The following is a 25,595-nucleotide window of genomic DNA, read 5'->3' as shown; positions in this document are numbered from 1 at the left end:
AAGATTTAAGTAATTTTTCAGTTTCAGTTTTTACCTTTGACATTGAGAAACTGGGACATTTTTCACTATTTCATGACATTTAATTGAGAAAAGAATTGATTATAAAAATAATTGTTGGTTACTGGTGAGCATGCGTCTGTCGACTATGTGACGGAAAGAGAGGGCTCAGAGAGAGAGAGACAGAGAATAGAGAGAACAGAGAGAGAGACATAGAGATGAGAGTAGGAGAGAAGACAGAGAGAGAGAGAGAGAGAAGAGAGAGAGATGAGGATACAGAGATAAGAGAGAGAGAGAGAGAGAGATAGATAAGAGAGAGAGATAGAGAGATAGATAGAGAGAGAGTACATAGATAGAGATAGAAAGAGAGAAGAAAGAGAGTATAAGAGAATCTCTATAGATAGAATATAGATATATATAGATATAGGAATATCTATAGCATATATCTCCCTATAGAGAGATAGAGAGATATCTAGAGAGAGATACTCTCTATGATATATCAATAGTAGACATATGCAGAGAGCCGTAGAGAGAAGATATAACAGCATAGCTATATAAAGGAGATCTCATAGAGAGATAGAGAAAAGTCTCAGAGATAAGACGATAAGGAGTACAGAAGATATATAGAGAGATACAGACAGATAGAATAATTGAGATGAGAAGAGAGAGAGTAGAGAGAGAGAGAGAGAGAGTAAAGAACAGAGAAGAGCAACATTGTTAGTATAGTATATATATATACATATCAGAGACGAGACAGATATGAGAGAGAGAGATATATAGATCAGAGATATTTAGACGAGACACACAAGTAGATATAGAGATAGAGAGAGAAGAAGATACAGAGACATAGACACAATTTAGTGAGGAGAGAGAAGGAGAACAGGAGAGGAGAGATAGACAGAGAGAAGAGACAAAGAGAGAAATAGATAGAGAGAGAAGAAGAGCGAACACAGAACAACAGTTGTAGAGAGAGATAATATAGAGAAGATAGAGATAGAGAGAGAGAGCACAGACACAGAACAGTGATATAGATAGAGAGATAGAGAGAGGTAAGACAGAGGAGAGAGCAGAGAGAGAGAGATAGATAGAGAGAGAGAGATGATAGAGATATAGATAGATAGACAGCCGAGACACAGAAGAGAGTGAGATATATAGAAAAGAGGAGAGAGACCAAGGACAGACGGCACTGAGGGGAGGGAAATACACTCTCAGTCACACCTCACACAGCCTCACACAGCCTCACACAGCCTCTGCTGTAAGAGACAGATCTTGACTCTGAGGAGGGAGATGCACGTCTACATCAGAGCAGCATCCAGGACGGGATAATAGCTCCTCGAGCTGCTGAGACAAATACATGCCAAGGACTACAAATAGAGAGAAAGAGAGAGCAAGCCCAGAGGGAAGGGCATTCCAGAAAGGGCAGAACAGGGTGGAAGGTTTATTCTGTTGCTTAAAAAGGACCGAAACAGCAATCCTAAAAAAGCTGCCCTTTGGAGTTTCTCCTCCTCTCTGCACACGGACATCCACTCTGTCTCTTGCCGTCTGCAGAAAGCTCCCAGTGCTGCTGCTGCTGCTGCTGTGAGGTTATAGTCTCCATAAAAGACTGCTTCACCATCCGAGACCATGAGTGAGGCGAAGAAAGGTGATCTAGCCATCAGGGATAAAGCCATCCTGCACCAGCAGAGGCGTCTGAAGCAGGCCACCCAGTTCTCACACAAGGACTCTGCTGACCTCCTGCCCCTGGACGGGCTGAAGAGACTGGGCACATCCAAAGACTTGGTGAGTGGACTTATAGAATCTGAACGAGACAGTCGGGTCACCATTTACCTGATAGAAGAGGCTGTTATGTGTCACAGGGTTGAGATGTGAGTGTCATATTTAAAGAGTGTTTCAGCAGTGGACTCCTACGACAATGTCCGACTCATGCTAGACAGTTGAAAATATTATAATCGATGCTGCAGAATCAGAGATATTTACTTTTTACTGCACACATTATACTTCCTTGTTAAAACCTGGCACAGACATTACCCACAGTGCAACTCTGTTTGAGATTCGGGTGTGTTATGCTAGTGGCTAATGTAGCCTCGAGCTGAAGTACAGATGTCTGTTAAGCTCGCTTCTTTCTAACTTTTTATTTTCAAACGTATAGTCTTCAGACACAGGGTTAGGGTTACACATTTGATGACTTTAGACTTGTGACTTTCCCCAAACGTAAAGAGTAAAAAGTATGTGTTCCACAAATCAATTCATGGTGTCCCTTCATCAGAAGTCGACACTTCATTCCCCACATATATACGTTTGAGTACAAAAACAACGTGATGGTCAGCAAAAGACGAATTTCAGTATGCAGAATGTGTGGGCGGTAAATTGCATCACAGTTGGGTGAAGAGCTGTAACTAAGGGATTTATCATTTAGTCTATAAACGTCAGAAAAAAGCATTTTGTGTCGTCTGTGATACAAAAAAATCAGATTATTTTTCTGTTGAATCAACCAATTGTTTCATCACTACAGAGGATTCGTCAAATTCAATATCAATTTTATGCATAAAGAGATATTTTACTCTAATTTACACGAATGCACGACGTGGTATTAAGTGCAGCCGTGAAAACAGAATCCACCATCATCAGGTCATGAAAGATTCAGAGTCTTGCACTTTACATAGAGGAGGGACGCGTCATTTTACAGCCTGTTACAGTACACTGTGCACGCTCCCACAGAGAGAGAGAGAGATGTCGTTATATATTCAGGAACACACACACATTTTAAGGTTGACATATAGGATGAAAGACATCTCCAACCTCTTCGCTTCCTCTTCCTCCAGAGGCCTCATAAAGCAAAGCTGTTATACACTCTGGAGGAACTCCCTGTAATAATCTGAAGAGTTTATTACCCACCTCTCCTGTGACACAGTTCTGGTTTGATGGCGGCTTCCCATATTCCCCAGAGCTCTCCAAGAACCTCGACACACAATCACTCTGGCACTGTGAGGCAGCACTAGCAGTGAATATCACACTGTGATGAGTTTGTGTCTGCCAGGTTTTAATACCAACATTTGCTGCATGAAAAACATTCTACCCTCCTCCTCTGCTTTTTTTAATGTTATGATAGATATGTTTTCTCTCTTCCCCGGGTAGGTAGTTAAAAACTGCATAAGTCACATTTATAGGTTGCTGTATAAGATATGAAGACACATTTAGTGGCATTGGTCTATTTGGCACAAACGTTCATAGTCCCGAGAGTATGAATCTTAGTGACTTACTGACTTGCTAGCGCCACCTCCAGGTTGACATTTGTCGATTTAAGTCAAATATCTCAACAAATATTGGATGCATAGGCATACAATTGGACTATTCGGACATTCATGTTCTCAGGATTCACTTGTCACTTCATCTAGCGCCATCATCAGGTCAAAATTTGAATTTGTCCGAAACAGTTCGCAACTGAAAACCTGCAAAACTAACGACATTCCCACCAGCCTCTACTTTGAAATGCTAGCATGCTAAAATGCTAAACTAAAATGGTGAACATGGTCAACATTATACCTGCTAAACATCAACATGTTGTCATTGTGAGCGTGTTAGCATGCTAGCAGCCTCACAGAGCTGCTAGCATAGCTGCAGACTTCCTACTGTTGATTAGTTAATCCAGAGAAAAGCAGTCAACAACATTTGTGTTGGTTAATTGTTTAAGTTATTTATATTTGCTGGTTCCAGCTTCTCAAATGATTAGCTACGTTTCTCCGTCTTGTATCTGTGAAAGCCTGTCACCCTGTTTAGTGTCAATTAGCAACTGTTAGCTTGCTAACATGCTAAACTGCAGGACTGCAGTTTGTAAGTTAGTTGCACACGGGATGTTATAAAAAACAGAATCTTTTGGGACTTCAGAGGCTCCGTACTAAACCAAAACTGTACATCTAAACACTATTAAAGATAAAATGAAAAAATTATACAAGTCAAGATAATATTCTCCAAAACTATTAGATTCAAAGAGCGATCGGCCGTCTGTGAAACTCAACCTGCAGGGGCCTGAAAGCCTCTTAACAATAATCTTCTCCTGGAAGATGAAGCTCAGCGGTTATCCAAAACCTAATCTCTGGCGCAGACGTGGCCACGGGGAGCCGGAGCCCAGTTAGCATGGTATCTGTAACAAGTGATTTTCAATGTTGGGAACTTGAGGTGTGGAATTAGCCAGCAGTCCTCCGCCTGTATCTCTTCTCCGCAGACAGCCAGTCACATCATTCAGGCTCTGAATAGACACCAAATGAAAAGAAAGCTGTGATGATGTGTTTCTGACGTGGACGAACCCTCGCTGACAAAAGATGAGATCATCTGGAAAAGGCTGCTGTTTGTTTGTGGGACGTCTGACTACAAACCCCTTAAACAAAAGGTCATACCTTGAATGACCATTTATTTTGCTATTTTAGCAATTAAGATGAAAAGGACATTATCTTAGTTTTGCAAAAGGGCATAGCCTACTACAGCTCTATAAATAATTGCATTGCTTCTCAAAAATGACATTAGTGTTGAAGCTACAGTCCATTGATGAACATTTGTCTGCAACCTTCTTCCTCCTAATTTCTGCTCGCTGTCCCGTCCTGTCCAGCGTGTAATTCAGCAGCAGAGCCGGTTATGTAAGAGAGAATTTGTTTTGCTGCTCTTTAGCCGGAGGTGTTCTCACTCTCAGCGGCAGCAGAATCACTCCAGCCATGTCGTGCTGCAGAGTAAAGGGAGCGGCGAATATGAAAAGGGCAAAATCCAGCGCTCTAACGCAGAGCGATGGAGGGGAAAGAGAGAGACGGCTGGAGATGGGGTCATGGAGGATGCACGTTTTACTGCTTTATGTAACACAGAGTAGAGCTTTGAGTAGATACAAGGGTGGGAAATGTGAGGGAACAAGAGTTTATAATGTGTGTTTGAGGGATTGGAAACATCTGAGCCCAGTTACATTAACACCTGAGCTCAGCATGGACTAAGTCATTGTGTAACCACTGTGTAATCTCAGTTTTCTACTGTACACGCTCAACATTTGCTCCCCAAAGTGGCAGCAATCCCCGGGAGATGCATGTAGAAGAGGGAGGATGACTTTAAAGCAGCAAGGCTGCAGCTAAATGACCCTAATCGGATCGTTTTAAAGGGCAATACCATCATTTTTGTGTCGATGCTTCCTCCATATATTCCGTTTGTTTTGTATTCTCTCCATTTTCATTCCAAACATTTGAAGTATTTATTATTTCCCCAGAATTTGTAAGGTTAGCATCAAACTCTTTAGTGAAACGTACAAATGTAATTATGTTGCCAGGCTGCTCTTGAAGAAAGGTTGAGCTTAATGCTAGCTTTAAAGGGTCAAAGCACATACATAACAAACATTTCCTCACTTACCTATACTCCATCTGAACTTCTGTACGTGTTCATACTACTGGCAATAATCCAGATTCTGAAAAACCAACGGATTAAAACAAACAAGATAAAACGTGTTATTTAAATTCACGTAAAACAATAAATCCATCCATTTGTCAACACATATGGTTTTTAAAATAGTTCAAATGTGAAAGCAACACATGCATATTGGTTGCAGGAAGCAAATATTGGTCTGATTGTGTTGCACACACACCGACTGAAGCCTGCTGCTGCTGCAAAGCACATTTCTGCTTCTCCCTGCAGCTTAGCTGTCCGCTTGCTCATGTCCCTCTCTTCATGAGTCTGAAACCTGTGTGTGTGAGTGTGAGTGTGTGTGTGTGTGTGTGTGTGTGTGTGTGAGTGAAGGCCTGTCTAATCGGGAGACTGGAGTCTCTAGGTACTTCCTGAGGATAATCAAAAGATACAGAACTGGGTTTAGATGTAAAACTGTGGCACAGAAGGAACTGATGGATGGAAGTGAGCAGCACCTTTGCTGTGTGCATTGAATACAACTTAAATCCTGAATTACTGAACATTATGTCAAATCTTTTGCCTAAAATACAGAGAAATTAGTTCTGAGAGGAGTCTGGCTTTTGTCAAATTTGTACGAGCAGATGGCGCACAATCTCATCCCAAAGCAGGTTTTTATATTGACGAGCATCTCCGAAGTCAGTTGTGTACAATGTTGCCAGAAGTCAAAGTAGTACTTCAAAGTGAAGAGCAAACACAACTACGTCATTTGGTATAATCACCGAGCTCTCTGGAGTTTGCCTCTTCCTGTTCCCTTCAAAACAAAACCTCAACATATCGGGTGCTTTATTATTAGCCCCGGGACAATTAGGGGGGCTGGAGAGAGATTAGTGTGAACCTGTCTCGCTCTCTGTCATCGGGAGCTGAGGAAGGGCGGGAACCCTTCCTCAGCTGCAGTGGAAGAAAGGATAAAAATACCCGACACAAAACACAAACGACTAAACAACCCCAACAACAGAGGAGAAGCTGCTCGGTACTGAACGAAGAAAATGTTTTTGTTCATTTGTTGGGTCTGACATACGACCCCAAATGTAATCTGGGAGTTTTAAATTATTATAATTGAAAGCAAAAGTCTTTTAGGGTTCAGAGAAGAGTGTTGTAAGAAAGCAAAAGAAAGGTCAGAGATGTAAAGCAGAGGTGAGGAGGAAGCGGAGGGGCAGGCAGCAGATCTGGTCCGTGCAACAGGAAGTCATCTTCATCAGAATGAGAGCGAGGGCATTACAAAGCTCACGTGACTGACCGACAGCCGAATCATTAGTCCACATGGCAATTAGCCCATAATCTGACTCACAAAGAGAAACAGAGAGAGTTGTCTTTCTGTCCAACCACTGTGGACTGGTTATTGTTCAGGACTCACATCAGCAACATTAGCAACAGACCACGTATGAATAGGCACAAAGGGGACACAGTGTGTCACACAGACGACCACTTTTAACCTACATTTTGCTCACTTTGCCTTTTACACATGCGGCAACCTCCGGATCTGAAAAGTGAAGCTAATACAGAAGAGCCTTAAACCTGCATTCTGTCTCCACTGGCTTCAAAAAGAAGTCAGAATGTATAGAAATCTATGAGAAAATGTATTTATTTGACTTGATTTATTACGTTTATGTTCTCACTCACTAGTTTTAACTCTTCTTCAATACAGCATGAAGTTCATTTAGTAAACGATGGTCCCATTTACAGTAAAATAGACGATGAAGCAGTGTATGCTTTCGGGCGTGGCTACCTTGTGATTGACCCATCGTCCACCAAAATCGTAATGCAAGTGAGCAGATGCGTTTAATGTAATTCAGGCCAGGATAACTTCCATCGATTCTCCTTTCAAGAGTTTACAAACAAGCATGAATAAGTGGAAGTTAGCTAATATTTAAATGATCACTCGCAGATTAATCCACATTTGGTGCTGTAGTGAGTATTTGGGGCAGCAGCATGGTGTGTGTGGGATTGTGTGTTTTCATGGCAATGATGGTAAAGCTCCCAGTGCAACATTGGAGCTCTATGGCACAGAGGAAGAAGATGCACCAATACTTTGTTGGACTTGTTGTCAATGACAGTGCAGTATTTCACCAGCCATATTGTTTAAATTATAAGTAACCTTTAGCAAAACTATGTAATGCTGAGCGTCACAAACATTAGGACCTGTAGAGTAGAGACGACTGGTGGCCTCAGTATTAAATCAATGCCTTTAAGAAACGATGGTGAAAGCTTTCTTTAATCTCCACAATATCTAGGACCCATTTTATAACCAGGAGCGATGAAATAATAGCGTCCAAAATCACTCTGCATGCTGTGAAAAATTAACAAACAGATTTCCCCTCAGCTGCTTTAACAATAAAACTATCTACTGTCAAATGAAGCTTAGACAGCAGGTTGCTTCGTGTGTAGATGAACTCTTTATGGGACACCGCTGCCTGCTGTTTTCATTAGAATTCATGACGGGAAATCCATGAGGAGGCCGTATGATTGATTGTCAATTCACATATTCTCCGCCTGTTAACTTTGTTGTTGTCCTGTTTTTAAACTCTCCACATAGTTTAGCCTGCAGCGGGAGCATTATAAAGCGGCACTATATAATGTTAAAACCCATCCACCATCTTCTAAGTTTTGGAACTACAGCCCCCATGATGCTTTTGGGATTGTAAATAGTTTAAACCCAGTTTTTAGTCTATATAAATGAATAATTTGGCAAATTGGCACCAATAAAAGTGTGCCGAATTGGCTATTAGAACTTCCTGTTTCCATTGTGCCCATGGATTTACAGACAACTATCACCAGATTACTTTGATGCTACAGAAAACTTTAAAACGTGAATATTCTCAGGCAAGTTCTGCAGTTATGAGTTCTACGTTTCCTAAGGGGATTCATGGACATTTATCCGTGATAGAAATTTGAGATAATGATAACTTCGGAAGGCGAAAAGGTCCATAAGTGCTTCCATTTTACCTCGATTCGTCCCTTACGCTCATATCTCCCCCTTCAACTCTTCAGCCTCACAGTTCAAAAAGTAGACACTTGAAGTGCAACCTGTGAAAGGTGCAGGATTGCCAATTTCCCCCCCACCTGAACCCGGGCACATGCGGCAACACTGAACGGCAGCCTGCTAGCAGCTTGACGTTGATGCAACGATATTTGCTCTTTATCTGACCCCAGAGCAGTCTGGGCTCAGCAAAAAACAGACGCCAACCATCGAAATGAAATTACACTGTGTTCATTTTGTCTATCAGATTCAATCTTCTCTTCCCTGCCGTTTCATGAGATCACAGAGGATCCCTCCCCCCCTTTTTCTCCGAGCTTAATATGACTTTCATCCTACTTGTCCCTCGCCTGTTGAATAAAAACATTATGGTGTTCCACCATACTCGATATGCAATTTCATTCAAACAACACTTTCTGACTCACGCTGAGCAGATAAACCTTGATGCTGCATCCTCCTTTAAAAAGCAGTTATTTTCTAATTTGCAAACGAGGATAATTACTGTTATTACTGTTAATAAACGTGTGATGCAGCCAGTGAGTGCAGGTGGGAAAGAGGACAACTGATATGCAGAATATTGTTAGAACAAACACTCAGAGAGATGCCAGAGGAAGAGGCCGATGTCGAGAGCATAACAATAATAAAACTGGAGCTCCTGATTAGCTCGGACGTCGAGGAGCTCAACATGAAGAGCTCCTGCAGAGGAGAAGATTACTTTTTTGATTACTCTTACGTTAGGCCCGGGGTTTGGGTTGGTTTAGGGAATAAATGTTATCAATTTGAAAAAGGAACAAATGATGGTATGAAAAGGAAAAGGAAGAACATTGGAAAAGGGTTAGTGAAGAGAGTAGAATTAGAGAAAGGAAGTCAGGAGAGGAGAGAGAAGCAACAGGGGGACGACATGTAAAGAGGAGAGAGATGCGTCTTTGGCAACAACATGTTTGTATTCATGCCAACACATGTATTTGAATTGTAAAGAGGAAAGGACAGATGTAAAGAGTAGAGATGTGAGGAGGAGGATCATCACTGCCCGTTTAAGTGCTCAGCCACAGCTGGAGCTCGGAGAGGAACGAATGGGCTAAATGGACACAGGTGATGATTAGTTTCAAGTGTTGTTGTTTTGCAGCCTGGACAGGAAGATGGTGGCTCGACAGAGAGAAGCCTCTGAAAAGCAAGACATCTTCTACAGAAACCTCATGTTGGATCAGTTCTCTTTGACCCGACAGGAAGCCAAAAATGACTCCTGGATGATCTGTTGTTGTTGGATTGAGACCACGGACACCTCAGACATGTCCATGCATTAGATAACATCATTACATCTGAAGGTTATATCGATAGCCTCGGTCTTTTGGAGCTCTATGCTTTATCTTTTCATATTTCTCTCTCCTCGCCTCCTTGCTGCTCGTCAGCCCATGAAACCATGAAATCATCCTTCATTCAAATTCTGGTCAGGAAGACTTTAACAGCAGAATGGAGCTTTGCTATGTGCATGTTGAGCAGAGCAGAACATAAAATAATGTGGAAAAAAAAACGAGGAAAATCTTTCTATTCCTATTTTATCTTCTTAAGCTTCCTCTTAATATCAGAGTCAGACAATCACGGCTGCTGGACGGAGTTCCCTCACTGACAGACACATCACACATCACACCTCACACAGCCCTCAGACGTATCCAGCACCATTATTATGCTCTAAGAACCTGTAATGTCTGCACGTGATGGAGGTCAAACAGCCAGGATTACCCAGAAAGAGCTCTCCCGTCTCGCTTAGTGACATCAACAGCAACACTTAAAGTGTTGTTTTCTCCAACTGGAACATCGTGATGTGAACCAATTCTTTCTGTGAAAGTGTAGCTACTGCAGGCTGCTGATTGCATTCGGAAAGAAGAGAGTGATGGCTTGTAGAAATCCGAGGCTGTGAGACAGAGCAACATAGAGCATGTGAGAGCAACATAGAGCATGTGAGAGCAACACAGAGCATGTGAGAGCAACACAGAACACGTGAGAGCAACACAGAGCATGTGAGAGCAACACAGAGCATGTGAGAGCAACACAGAGCAACACAGAGCATGTGAGAGCAACACAGAGCAACACAGAGCATGTGAGAGCAACACAGAGCATGTGAGAGCAACACAGAACATGTGAGAGCAACACAGCACATGTGAGAGCAACACAGCGCATGTGAGAGCAACATAGAGCATGTGAGAGCAACACAGCACATGTGAGAGCAACATAGAGCATGTGAGAGCAACACAGAGCATGTAAGAGAAACACAGAGCATGTGAGAGCAACACAGAGCATGTGAGAGCAACACAGAGCAACATAGAGCATGTGAGAGCAACACAGAGCATGTGAGAGCAACACAGAGCATGTGAGAGCAACACAGAGCAACACAGAGCATGTGAGCAACACAGAGCAACACAGAGCAACACAGAGCATGTGAGAGCAACACAGAGCATGTGAGAGCAACACAGAACATGTGAGAGCAACATAGAGCATGTGAGAGCAACACAGAACATGTGAGAGCAACATAGAGCATGTGAGAGCAACACAGAACATGTGAGAGCAACATAGAGCAACACAGAGCATGTGAGAGCAACACAGAGCATGTGAGAGCAACACAGAGCATGTGAGAGCAACACAGAGCATGTGAGAGCAACACAGAGCAACACAGAGCAACACAGAGCATGTGAGAGCAACACAGAGCAACACAGTTGTTAAATACAAAATCTTTTGAGTCTCATCTGTCTGACGCGTATGCAGATGTTGTTTTTGCTTCACTGGACCGCATCGTAAGGCAACAGATGTAACAAAACCAAAGGTTGTTCATTCTGCTTAAATGAGCCTGGAGACAGAAATCAATGTATATTAAATAGTTGACATCCATCTGCCCTTTTAACTTTATTATTTTATTTTTTCCTGGCTATTCCAAGACATGTTCTCATTTACTCTATTATCCAAGAGTTTACAGTTGGTTGAAGCGGAAAAGCAAAGTGTTTCATTAAAGCAGAGACTCTGCTGGTGCTCTTTTCAAAGTCTCCAGACTCTGTAACGTGATTATAGAGACAACAGGAAGCTTAAATATAATGCTCTCACATGTTGTTTTGAAACAGTGGAAATCTGTCATTAATCAAGATCAACACACTATTATTAAATGTATACAGCACATGTTTAAATGTAACGTGTGTTTCTGCTGCACAGGACAGACTGTCAGAAGATGTTTTTGAACAGGACTCTTCGAGGCGTTCTGCTTTTGTCTATGAAAAGACTTCAGGTGACACCCGAAGAGTGTGTTAGCAGATAACAAGGCCGCCGCACCAGCAATCCCTTAAGATCCGCTGACAGCGATGACCTGACGGCATCCGTTGAATTGGCTTTCATGACATAATAATGTGACCTTCCATTTCAGGTGTTTTGGAAAGCAATTTATTTTTCCACTGAGGCTAAAGTTGCCAATCTAAATCTCAGCGTGTGTTATTTTGTGTGGAGGAGGAGGAGGATCTGAAATGCCACGACCGACGCTACGCTCGCTTACATGTGAACCCCGCCTCAGCATCCAGTCACAATGCTCTCTGAGAGCCTTTGGGTTTAAAAATAAGTTTCTGCGTGACTCATCTAGTGAGAACTTTTTGCTAATGAGCAGATTTAACGTCAAAACTACAGGATAAACATAACCTACAGTGTCTTATTCCCTTGTAGCTGCATTCATGTATAGATAAGTAGTGTACTGGTGGAACAAACATGCTGTAAATTATGTTGCAGGACGTAATCTACAGTTACCAATATGTTTGTGTGTAAGTCTGAAAGCTCTTGTCTTACAGCTTTCCAACTAAATATTGTGCGTCACACAGCAGCTGAACTTTAGCCTCTTCCCATGACATGAGACCTTCACCTAAAGTACTAACCTAAGTGAACCTACTTTTATTATAAACTGGCAGAACTCTGAAAGACACTGCCCGTACGTTTCGAGGAGCTTCTGCAAAGTCACAATATTGCATTAAATGTCCACCAAGATCTTGTATTGATGATGAGATGGTCTCTCTTCTCACCCTGACGCACCATCACTCTGGAACAGGGTCCATCTGGATCATCAGACCACATGACCTTCTTCTTGCTCCAGAGTCCGATCTTTATGCCAATTAAAGCACAGCCTTAATACCTTATGTTTAAGGAGGATTTTACAAATATTCAAATATATATTTGAATGTGGTTTTTGCGTAATGAAGCCAACGTGTCCCTTGAAATAAAAACGCAGTAGATGCAGATTACATTCGATTAATTCTTCCATTTGTCTGGGAACTGATATTAATTCATAATGTTCATCTGAACCGGCGTGAATGTGCATAAATAAGCTTCATCATTCCTGATATGGGAACAAAACATCGTGTTCTCTGACTGTGTAGATAATCTGGAGCCACGCTGACATGTTCCTTTAACACAACGACCTACATTTGTTTTTGTTTTTTAGATTAAATGTATTTTGCGTCACAAGCTATCTGAGACGTCCTCTGTTGAGCTTATAATACTATAAATATTTATGTTTTCACTATGCAAGCACACGTGGCCCATCCTCTGACATGCATTGAATGTACAACAGTCGCCCCGTCACATTGTTCAACTCTCTTTAATTGGACTTGATGTGACTTTTAGTGTCCCGCGGTCTCATATGAAACAAATGATTAATCGGCTGATGCTTTTCTTGATTAATCTGTTAATCGTTTGGTTTTAAAAGAAAAACATCCATCACAGTTTTCTCACACGTCTTCAAATGTGTTCTGTCTGATCAATACAAGCATCTGCCCTCTGACATCCCTGTCACTTGTGTCTCCCCCTCTAGCAACCTCACAGCATCGTCCAGCGCCGCCTGATGGAGGGAAACATCACGCGGCTGCGAGGGGAGGCCTGGGACGCCAACGGCAGGTTTCGCTCCCCACTGGCCGACGCCAAGGATGGAGTCGCTGACGCGGAGGAGAGGAGCGAGAGCACCGCCGACGACTCCGCGGAGGAGAGGGAGTCTCTGGAGGAAAGCGAGAGGAGCCTGCGATCGGACGAAGATGACGACAGCAGCGAGGCCGGAGCCAGACAGACGGCTAAGAAGGCCGAGGGCACGGAGAGCTCGACCCCTCTCGCCGCTCTGCTTGTTCAATGCAAGGTACTGCAGCATGCTCTGCCTGCTCTCTGACACTTTGTACTGCTAAACAAAAGACGCCACCGTTCTGCTCCCATGACTCATCACTCAAAGCCCACCTTCCATTTGTTCTGCACACACACACACACACACACACACACACACACACACACACACACACACACACACACACACACACACACACACAACACAAAAGCTTGGCAGGACCCAGTGGCTGCCTGGTTGGAGCAGAACAACAGAGAACTGAGTCATGGGGACTGGAAGTCCAACCTGGTTAACACCTCCACATGGGGCCCGAATGGACTAAATGTAGGTTACAGGCCTCGCTGGAGAACACGGGCTGGAAAAGCACAAAGCGTGTGGGCTGCAGCACAGAGAGAGGGGAAACAATACGGCTTCTTTAAAGCCATGCAGTAACCAAAAGGTAACACTCTGCTTTGGGTTGTAGCCACTTGTAGATGCAAGACTTCAGACGTCCGTTTTAAGATTTAAGGCCACAAACCTTGAACCACCATTGCGTCAGCGTGGCTTGTCTAGAATTAGAAACATTTCTGTTCACGGCCCTGGTTTGTGCTCGCTGTAGATTTATACACGGTGTGTATCGGCGACTCCTGTGGAGACGACAGCGCAGCAACATTTACACATCGATGGTTGAGGACATTGCACACGAGTGAGCAAAGGAATTGGTGCATGACCAAGCCGACACATCGCTCCCCCTCATTTCCTGTCTCCTCTCTACTCGCTGCTTTCAGTTTAAAAAGGCAAAAACACTTTTTATTTAAGAGTTGAGACAAACAGATAAAAAGAAATGTAAAGCCTCAAGCCCAACCTGACGAGTGGTTACCATCAGCAGACATTATACAACTGTTCAATAAGTGACCCTACACACAACCAGTCATCAGTTAACCCTCAACACAGCGAGTAAAGCACACGAGCACGTCCGGCTGCTGTAGACCAGACGACCCACTCAGTATTCATATTCATTATAATAACTATCTTTCCTTACAATCTGTCTGAAACACATTAGGCAATAATGATTGTCTGGTTTCAGCAGGAGATGCTCCCTGTGGTCCACACACACACACACACACACACACACACACACACACACACACACACACACACACGCTTCAGTCCGTCCTCAGAAGAAGTTTCTTATAGAGCCACCAGAGTCGTCTGATACTTAATGTTTAACGCTGGTTAAACTGGGGATGATTTACACGAAGCATCTGCTTTGATTAACACACACACACACACACACACACACACACACACACACACACACACACACTACAGATTTTAAAGCTGCTTGATCCACAAATAATGAATTGACAGTATTTTGAATGTGCTGATTTGTAAATTGATCACATTTGGGTTTGAGTCGGACAACATGTGATGACCTCACCTCTTGCACTCTTGTTTTTACTATTTTCCGATATTTTAAAAGACTAAACTATGAAGTAATTAATCAAAAACAAATTTAAAAGATGAATAAATCATGAAAACAAGTTGCATTCTTCTCTCAAATTCTCTATTAAATGTAATCAAGGACAAATACAGTAGATATAAAAGGTACCTATATTTAATAGTTAACCTTCATCCAGAAGGAGACAACTCTCCGGCACGCTGTGATTAGAGAGTTTTGCCGCCATGTTTAACACCAAGGACGGAGCCATTTCTCATCCTTTGAAAGAAATCAATGCAGCGATCAAACAACTGTTCCCTGTTAAGGATAAAACACAGCTTCTCTCTGTGTGAGCGTTTTTAAAATCAGCAGTCCACTTCAGACGCTGTGGTACATTCAGCGTTTTCCTCCATTACTCATTACTCGGTTTTAGCGTCAACTTATTAAATGCAAAGTGTTCCTCGGTTACTCTTTGGACGGCTATTTTTAAACTTGAGGATTTCTGCTCTGCTGGGACTGAGACAAAGGAGGTTTGTGGGCCTGCTGATAAGCCGATGTGCCTGTGAGGACAAAGGAGGCTCAGCTCAGTCTGTACAGAGGGATCAAAACAAGGCTCATGGAAACTCAACGTGTTTCTTTCCAAAGGGGGGGAAAAACATCCTGGGGGTCAAGTGGATAAGGTATTGATTTATGACAGACGACGTGGAGGGGAAGATATACGGACATGTTCTCTGGAACCAGGATGAATGCTGGACAGTCAAACACTAAAGTAGAAGGAGATACATCATGAAAAGCTCATTTCTTTCCGTGCTTGTTAAGATACTTTAGGTTCTCTGGAGTGCTTAGCAACCCAAAGACTGTGAAAGTGTCCTGAGTATCTCCACCAACGGCTTGAGAACTACTTGCAGCGGTTCAAACAGACAGAGGGGGCATACAGGTACATTCAGAAGCACGGTATACAATATGAACAGTGTGCATGCTGCTTATTGCACATGCATGTATACCCACAAACACGTCGCTACTTGTGCACATGTTGCCTGGTGTCGAGTCAGAGGATGCTGAATAGGAAATACAACAGTAAACCATTACAATCTGCCGCACTGTGCACTTTCTACTTGTGACATGAAGTGCCCTGCAGGCAGCAGAGCAACTGTGAGAGGAAGAAGAGAAATGTCAGAGGACATTAGGACAAGCTGCATGTTAGCGTTACTCATTTTGAGTCACGCTTGTGACCATCTGATGAATGTTGAGTCCAATATTCAGGGGAAATATGTTATGTTCCCAGGGTCCTGTGTTGTTGATAGAGATGAACATTGTAAGAGATGTGTAAGGTCTATCTTCACAGTTCAAAGTGCAAAAGAATAAAGAGAGATTCATGTTTCTAATATAGTTTGAATGGTAAAGATTCATTCAGCCACGGTGGAGATGTTGATGCTATGAAAGCAGTGGTGGTGAATTAAAGTAAAGCTGGCGGCCAGAAAACCAAAACAACGAGCCAAACAGTGTTTTAAAAGCTCTGTAGAGGAGACAGGAACTGCAGAGTCGAGTGTATTTTCTACACCAGCGACTCCTTTCACAAACATCTGAGCCATCGTATTATACAAATATTAACTGGAGCTGCTTTAAAGACAGAAAGCGTTTACTCATGTGACTTGTGGTCACTTTACACGGGAGGTGTTTGCTTGACTATGAGTTAAATGCACACATGACTCACTTGGTTAATATTTTATGCTCTGGTGAAGCTTTTGAATATCAAGTCTGAAAATTCAAAGTGCACTGAACACACGGAAGACTAGAGTCAGCAACAGGAACTGAACGGGTCAGCGACAGCATCTGTAATGATTTATAGAATGTCCCGGTCGGGTTATTCTTTAACTTGATTATTAACCATTTAACCAAACACATGCAGCATTTAACGGACGAGTAGTGATTTAAGAGTCCAAAACAGAATCAAGTTACAAACACAAAATAACATTTGACTCAAGAAAACCTTCTGAAAACCAGCGCCGGGTCAGAAACACTCCCCCAAGGGAGATCTGTTTGTGCAAAGTGGATTAACTGCAGAGCACAAGCACAACAGAGCAGAGCGGATTCAGTCAGAAGGAAAAGATGAATGGTTTTGAAAGGCTTCCCAGAGTTGTGTTAATGTGCTGTTGTGACTGGTTATTGTTCCCCCCCCCCATCCCATCCCACCCCACCCCACACAGTGCTGCGAGACTGAAGTCAAAGCGTCCATCAACACCGGCAGCCAACATAACCACATCTCCAGCTCCTGCTGCCAGAGGCTGGGGTAAGAAACGTCCTGCTCCACACACACACACACACACACACACACACACACACACACACACACACACACACACACACACACACACACACACACTCACACACTTTTCAGAGAGATTTAATGAGCTTATAAGCTACGGGACTTTCCGTATCTTTAAAGGGAAGATATTAACAGTCTTTAGATCTGTGCACTGGCGTCAGAGGATGTGACATTTTGTTCTCATCTTAATTTCAAATCAGCGTAAGAAGTAAAAGATATGAAGCACACAGTAAAAGCTGCTAATAATGACGCACCGTTTGTCTCTGTTACTGTTAATAAAACCCCAGCTGCACAAACCTTTAAGAGATCGACATATGATGAGAAAATCTATTTCTGGTTCATTAAATGAACGACTGAAGTTATTACTGTGTGTGTCTGTGTGTCTGTAGACTGGTGCCCAGTCAGGACAGTGCACCATGTGGTGGCAGCTCAGTGATGGAGCTGCAGCTGCAGCTGGGCAGACAGACGCTCCAGTGCTCAGCCTTCGTCAAAGGTGAGAATATTAAAAACACACTCAAAGAGTCCTGATGCAACCAAATTAAAACCATTTGAAGGAATTTGTTTACAGCCATGTTAGCAGCAGCTCTATGAGGATGTACACACAGTGATGCTTTCAGCTAAATGCTAATGTCACCATGCTAACAATGCTAACATGCTTGTTTACAGTGTTCATGATCTTAGTTTAACACCCAGACAATCTGTCAATCTCAAAGTAGCTCCACCCTAAAGCATATCCTGCTTTATCATTTATCAAGGGGACATTTGAGTGGTCACAAATGGTTCTCCAGTTGTCACAACTATAAGTATAATACATCTTATATATCTTCTGTACTTCAGTGTACTTTGAGGGGGAAATCCCCTGGTGCAGAGAAACAAGTGGGAAGATCATCATCATGAACAGACAACAAAGTTCAGAAGGAGCATTGCCAGCAGGGAACCAAACTTCATGAACAGACTGAAGACACCGTTTAATTAAGAATTGTATTCCTTATAAATGTATCTGGACTTTGCCGATGAGCGCCACTGGTCCACGGACAAACAAAAGTGGTCTAAAAGAAGAAGGAGAGGAAAAAGTACACCACGTGTCCCTTTGCATCCCAATCCATCTCTGGAAGGGAAAGCCAGGGTTTATTTTTGTCATGAAGAAAGTTGCTTTCCTTTTAAGGATACTTGCATTCAGTCGGTTGTTCAGTTACTTACTTGGATTTGAGGTTCATTACGTTTCATGGATGTTTAGAATAGCAAGAGTTAGGCTTTCACAAGAGATGACACGCAAAGGAATAAGAACATAAGGTGTCGACACCACGCTCACATTTAGCCGGTTAATATGTAGCTTCATCCAGGAGAACGTTAGCTTAGCTTAGCAGAAAAGCTAGGAGCTAAATCTGCGTACCGGCACCTTTAAACTTCACTAATTAACTCGTCATATATGGTTTTCACACTTTGGACAGAGCCAGCTGTTTCCCCGTTTCTAGTCTTAATGCTAAGCTAAGCTAACTAGCTGTAGCTTCATATTTCCTGTATAGAGGCGACAGTGGTACCCAACTTCTCATCCAATTCTCGGCAAGAATGTGAATGAATGTATTTCCTAAAAACAACCATTATTGTTGTGTCTTTGCTCCTTCCTATTACTCCCTCACTCTCACCTCGCTGCTTTAAAACTCATACCCATCCTCACAAGAACAGACGTGTTGACGATGTAACCTGGATTTAGGCTAATGTATGCATGTTCAGACGAGGGGTGTTCATGAATGAGAATCATAACGCAGGCTTCCCTCTTATCTTTCCTTTCTCTCTTTCAGAGGACGAGGCGTATGAGCTGTGCCTGGGTCTGCAGACTCTGCTGGAACTTAAAGTAAGGTCCTCATTTGCTTTGCTAATATCGTATGTGCCTTATCTTGTGTTATTTAAAGAACCAGCTCTCTGAAACGGTCACATGGCTTTCAAAATAAGCAAACGGGAAGAAGAAAAATAAATGCTACTGTAGTAGAAAGATTACCATTTCAGAGGGAAAGATAGAGGCATAGGTTCTTAAAAATAGACGCACTGCATGTGGTGTTATCTAAGGGGGGGGGGGGGAAATGGTGTTATTTTAGTGGCACGGCTCACTGTGAGATCCACACTGTGCAGGTGAAACCCAGATAAGAGCGAATTGAGGACATCTTGTGAGAGGGTATTTATTTATTTGAAAATGCAATTTAAACCTCATGAATTGAATCTGAAAGTCGTGCTTTCAGTTGTTTCGTTATTACATCTGATGCATTTGGTTAATATCATCCTGAGAATCTTATTAGAGTGGGACTGCAGCTCGGGTAATAAAGGAACATGGGCTCTTTTTTCCTCATTTTTGTAAATTAGTGCTTAAGGACTTTGTGATGTTAGATGCCATTAAGCTCACCCGTGTGCTTCCTCTGCTAATGTCCATAAACAATATAGTAATTATTTTGATTTCTGGCTCTAACTCTCATAGTTTCTATTGAAATGCTGAACAGAGACAAAGCGACTCATGAGATGAAGCACTTGCAGCACAATGACGACAATAAATGATTAACTAAAAGCCTGAAGCATCATTACGCGTTGCAGAGTGTGTATCCGATCCCTTTAATCATGTCTCACCGTGTGTCCCGTCACAGTGCTGCGTGGACCTGAGCAGCCGGGTCCTGAAGCTGCAGGCCTGCGGAGAGGAGCTTCCCTTCCTGAACCCTTCCAGCTTGTGCCAACACGACACCAACGAGAACCTGTGAGCCCGACTCGACGGCGGCGACCACCTCTTTGAATCTCGACTGGTTGCAGAAACGTGGCGCGATGCCGTTTGTGTCTGGACGAGTCCGATCAGTGTCTCACACACTGCCAGAACATGGATGAGCGTTCGCCACCGTCGTTCTTGAGTTTACATCATTGTGTTTGCAGAATTAAGACATTCACTTTGATTATCTCTTATATTAAATTAGTCTAGTTTACAGAGCGGGTGAAAGCCATTCATGAGCCGATCCGATCTCTGAGAGTCTAATCATCCTTTATGATTATATTGTGTATTCAAACTAATTCCTCTGTAAATTAAAAAGTGTTAATTATTAAGCATTTAGATGGTGTGAAAGGAATCGTTTTATATTTTGGGACGCATGCTAGTGAAGTTATACGAAGAGATACCACTTATTTCTGTTTGGAAAATATCATTCAACAGCTCGCTGACTGTTAGCTTAGCTTAGCACAAAGACTGGAAACAAGGGGAAACAGCTAGCATGACTCTGACCAAAGGTAATAAAAACGAGCAGCTTCACTAATAAACATGCTATGATTAGTCCGTACAAACACTGAACTGTAAGAACTTTAAGTTCATGTAAAGGAAGTCTTGGTCTGTAGTTTAGAACTTGCACAGAGCCAGGCTAGCTGTTTCCCGTTGTTATGCTAAGCTAACGGGCGGCTTGCTGTTGCTTCACATTTACCGTACAGACATTAGAGAGGCATCGATCTCAGCGTCGTCTCGACAAGAACGTGAATAAGCGTATTTCCCAAATTGTCAAACTATTCCTTTAAGAACTTGATCCCTCTAAAACGTGTTGGGACTCAGGATCCCCTTTCCAGTGAGAAAAAGGACATTTTGAGAAGCCTTGAAGCTTTTTTGAAGTCTTGTGTAATTAGGTTTGGATCAGGCTTTAAGAAACAAAGACAGATCTGAGGAAAACATACTTAGGTTCGGCGTTGTAAAGCCCCTCTGCTCGCTTATCCCATCGAAACACTGATGTGGGGAAGTCTGTCACAACAGCGCAGACTGAATTACAAGTAGTTCCCTATAAATCCCTTCAATAAAAATAGACTTCAGGCCAGACAGAAAAACACATTTGACTCAGCTACAGAAATATAAAACATTCCATCTGCATGACTTTGTAAAGTTCTGCCTTTGTACAAGTCTGCATGTTTGTGCACTCGTCTGATTGTGTCTGCAGGCGCCGTGTGTGTGTTGGTGAGTGTGTGTGTGTGTGTGTGTGTGTGTGTGTTAGGGAGTCAAAGCAGGGTTTTTCATGCCTTGTGTTTCACATGGGAAAAGGGGACTACGTCCTAATCTGCTCCCAAACCGGTCCGCAAAAGCTCCGGTCAGAACAAGCTGCCAAACGCCGACCCCAGCTGCCTTCCCCCTCTCTGCCTCTTTCAGGAGATTCTCATCTGCGCCCTGTGCCAAAGCCCTTCTTCAAGCTCATCTTCCTCTTTATCCAGAAGGCCGCTCTTCTTTGTGTATTTACCATCTTACTTTGGCTGATGATATTCACTTTGACGCCTCATGTTTGTCACAAGACAACAAAAAGAAGACCTCCCCACTGCAGTGCCACCTGCCTCTCTCGTCTCAGTGTGTCATCGTGTGGGGGGATCAAGAACTGCCTCAGATCATGCTGTGCTTTAACAACACCTGAGCCGTGCCGTGCTTTTTGACTGTGCTACAGCATCCATCTGACCTCTCCGCGGAGGTCATCCACAAGTAGATTTGTTTCTCTTTGATGTGCTAGTGATCTTCCTACGCCGTGTGAGAGGACTCGATGTACGACAGAAATTTATTTTTGGTGTTTCTCTTCTTCTGAACAGTATTTTCTCTGCCTAATAAAATATGTATTCTGGCTAGTTCTGTTTGTGTTCATACTCTTAATATTAACTAACAAAAGGCGGAGGAGCTGACATTATGTGACAGAGCAGCCGTTTAAAAAGGAATACTTCACCTTCCAAATGATCCTTTGTATATAAATCACTCACCCCGTGTTACCTTGAAACCTTTCTGCATACCTGCACAGTGAACGACAAATGGAGAAAAGTCTGAATGAATTGAAGTCAAAACATCTGTTTACAAACTCTCAACCAACTCGTGCCGTATAATCCAAGACTCCTTTGCAGTCGTATACGCACTACTCTATCTACTCTATCTATAATATCACACGTTCCCAGTTACGTGTACGTGCAAGTGTGCAAGTGTTTTAAATATTAAGGTTTTAGCAAAAATGCACGAGTTGTATTAAAGTTTGTAAACGGAGGTTTTGATCTAGTCTTGCAGCCCCCATTTACTTCCACTCATCAAGACTTGTCTCTGCTTTTGGATTCTTCATTCACCGTGGAGGCATGTGAGAAAAATAAAGTTTTCTTCAAGAATTCAAGGATGGGAGATTGACTGATGGTCATTATGGCAGCGATGTATCCCTTTAAAATCTCTCTGTGTGAAGGATGTGAACCAGCAGGCTGGTTGTTTCTACTTTTATTGGACTTCACATTGATTCCCATGGTCTGCACTCAGCATACACCCCCATACTGCGTGTGCCCTTCACTGGTACATTCTGCTATATAAAGAACCCCGTCATATCAGAGCAGAGAAAGCAGATGTTCCCACAGCACCGGGGGGCTCAGACAGTTGACCCCTCTGGCCATTGAAGGCCTTCTTCCACGACAGACAGAAAACAGTCCAAGTCAAGTCAGAGCGAGCGTCAGGGCTTTATAATCAGGATGTGTTCCAGGTCTCTGAAGCAATGATGTGTTAATGTTGCTGTTTTAGTTTTTACATAATTGAAACCTGAAGTCCTTTCCGTGCACAGGCCTCATAATTGAATATTCAAGCTGGTGCTAAACAGACAATAAATCAAATCGACATTAATCTTTTTAAATGCGGCTATTTGCTTTATTGACATTATATTATATATATATGAATATAACAGCATACACTTTAAGACTTTGATGTACATTTACAGTGACATTCTAACAGTGACCTGTTCTATTCTTATACACTATATTGCTGTGAAAGCAATGCATTGTGGGAGTCATAACACTTGCTCAAATGTTTCTTTTCACAACAATTTAGTGTGAAACTTGAACCCTAGAAATACAAACACTTGCCTCAAGTCTTTTGATGGTCACGTCTCAGTCGAGTCCGAATTTTATGTCTTTTATGACTCACAAGTCTGTGCTGTATTATTATATTACAGATGCCACTGTGAAAAGCACATGAATAACAATATCAGACGGCTAAACTAATGAGACCCGATGGTAAACCTGCTAAAGAAATGTCAAAATGAGTCACCACAAAAGAAATCCTTTGTTTGTTCAGGGACACATCTGCATGTGTTCGGTGTTTCATTGCTGGGTTGTCACGACAAACTGCAGTCATCGTCTCAGAGCTGTCAGGCGATGCAATCTTTCCAGTTACGCTCTGTGTGACAGCCCCCGGCACCGGTAAGCCATGCAACACGGGGGAAAGAACATTACAGGAACATAAATTTACAACAAACCTTGTTAGAGAAGACCCCCCCCCTCCTCCTCAGTACACCCCCTCTCTTGTTTTGAGTCACTTTGCACACCACATCCTGTTAACACTGCAGCAGGTAACACTTCCTCTGCTAGGAAAGCATCATTATTTGCACAGCAAATGCTTCGTCTTGAACCACACACACTGAGAAAAGAAAGAAGATGCGTTGTCTTCTTGAGCTTCAGGCTGCAGCCGATGCACCATTCTGTCTGTGCAGAACAGCAGTTGCATAAAGCAGTGCGTCTCACCCTCCCATAAAGTATGCATGTGGAGGCTCTTCTCATTTAGAGGGCAGATGTTGAGATTGCAGTAGAGCGGCACACTTATGACTAAAATAAATCTCCACCCAGAGGAGTAAAAGCACACACTGCAACATTTGGTGAATTAATTCTCTGAGGTAGACTGACAGTACTAACAGTACAGCCATGCTAGCAGCACTGGGAGGCTATACTTTGAGCTATAGGCTTAACGTCAGCATGCTAACATGCTCACAATGTTCCCCATCAGTGTGTTAGCATGCTAACAATGCTAAAATTCGGATGTTACGCAGGTATAATGTTCACCATCAGTGTGTTAGCATGCTAACAATGCTAAAATTCTGATGTTACACAGGTATAATGTTCCCCATCAGTGTGTTAGCATGCTAACAATGCTAAAATTTGGATGTTACGCAGGTATAATGTTCCCCATCAGTGTGTTAGCATGCTAACAATGCTAAAATTCTGATGTTACGCAGGTATAATGTTCCCCATCAGTGTGTTAGCATGCTAACATTTGCTGATTAGCACAACCAACACAAAATAGGCTACAGATGAGGCTGATAAGAATGCTATAAGTTTTACAGGTATTTAGAAATAAATAACAGTACCTATTGTCAGTATAACAAATATACATTTTGACCTGATGGTGGCGCTGGATGAAAAGTCAGAGGATCACAAAATGTAACTAAACTTCATGGCAACCAAACAAACATTTCAATGAAAGATTTAAATGTCAACCTCATGGCGGCGCTACAGGAAAAGTCTCAGGATCATCAAAGTCAGGAGGATTAATCCTCTGAGGATCATGAGTGTTAAATCTATCCAGTAGAGTCTGACTGAACATTGATGGCTAGAGTTTTACTGTTAGCATGGCTAAAAAGGATTTTAATCCTCCATATGAAACTTTAATTTGCAGTTTACTTTTTTGGATTTTCTGCTTCACATGATTACAGTGTGTGGAAAGCTCAGCTGCTGTGGGCACTGAGACTTTTCCTTTGTCACAGACCTTTGATACAAGCGCAGTCAACTCCTCCATCCAAACCCTCATCACAGCTTGTTTATTTAGTTTGTCTGTCACCAGAAATAGCTTTCCATCTCTTTTTGTCCTTCGTCTCTATCAATAGTATCTGCTCCCTCCATCTGGTGAAGGGTTTCATTCAAACACACACACAGTGCAGCCATGTAGGCTCTATTAACTCAGTGGGAATGACCCACAAGCCTAAACCCTTGAGAGTGAAGTCGGGCTGCTGCGAGGGGAGTATTGATCTGACCAGGTCCTCTATTGTGAGGCGGCTGTTTAGTAACTCAGAGCCAGTGAGTGGGAGATGCTCCAGAGAAACATTCAAGCTTTTGCCCAGAAAGAATTACATGGAAATTAATATGCAACGTCAATGCTCAATTTTCTGAACTGTAAACAGCAGTCACGTCAGCATCCGAGAAGTTTCTCGTTTTCTGAAAGCTACGAGATATCAGAGTTGGCACTGAATAACGTGGAAGTGCCTGAAAAAGCAGACAAACATGTAAGCCGGCAGCCGGCACGCCAACATTAGCATGTTTGTTAAGCATTTAGCTGCACAACAGGCCGTGTGTCTCAGTGCAGCTGCAGACGGACGACTTCTAACATTAGTTGTCGAGGTATATTCTGAAGTGTTGCACAGGTTAAGTTTGTGAACTGTTACGAGGCCATATGGTAGAACATAAGTCCATTTGACCAGGCAGACACACGACAGGAACCTGCAAAAAACGTGCAACTACAACTCAATTCTGTGGGAGAAATATT

General features: G+C 42.7%; 1 protein-coding gene across 1 annotated transcript; it reads left to right on the top strand.

Annotated features, from left to right (window-relative positions):
- The first annotated feature begins 669 nt into the window (after nt 1-669).
- On the top strand, nt 670-21,892 carry nrip2 (nuclear receptor interacting protein 2). Its single transcript, XM_029462277.1, has 7 exons — nt 670-688; nt 1,160-1,776; nt 13,236-13,550; nt 17,160-17,242; nt 17,668-17,771; nt 19,081-19,133; nt 19,912-21,892. The coding sequence occupies exons 2-7, from the start codon at nt 1,621-1,623 to the stop codon at nt 20,020-20,022; spliced, it is 822 nt and encodes a 273-aa protein (XP_029318137.1). The 5' UTR covers nt 670-688; nt 1,160-1,620; the 3' UTR covers nt 20,023-21,892.
- The last annotated feature ends 3,703 nt before the right edge of the window (nt 21,893-25,595 follow it).

Source organism: Cottoperca gobio, chromosome 23, assembly GCF_900634415.1.
Source record: "Cottoperca gobio chromosome 23, fCotGob3.1, whole genome shotgun sequence".
NCBI lineage: Eukaryota > Metazoa > Chordata > Actinopteri > Perciformes > Bovichtidae > Cottoperca > Cottoperca gobio.
The sequence above is the reverse complement of the archived record's forward strand: the minus strand, read 5'-3'. Positions and strand labels throughout refer to the sequence as shown.

Bases quoted from the DNA above. Each gene is read 5' to 3' on its own strand.
- nrip2 (XM_029462277.1), top strand. From the start codon at position 1,621: ATGAGTGAGGCGAAGAAAGGTGATCTAGCCATCAGGGATAAAGCCATC. The intron at 13,551-17,159 runs GTACTGCAGCAT...CACCCCACACAG, and splicing joins CTCTGCTTGTTCAATGCAAG to TGCTGCGAGACTGAAGTCAA. The intron at 17,772-19,080 runs GTGAGAATATTA...TCTCTCTTTCAG, and splicing joins GTGCTCAGCCTTCGTCAAAG to AGGACGAGGCGTATGAGCTG.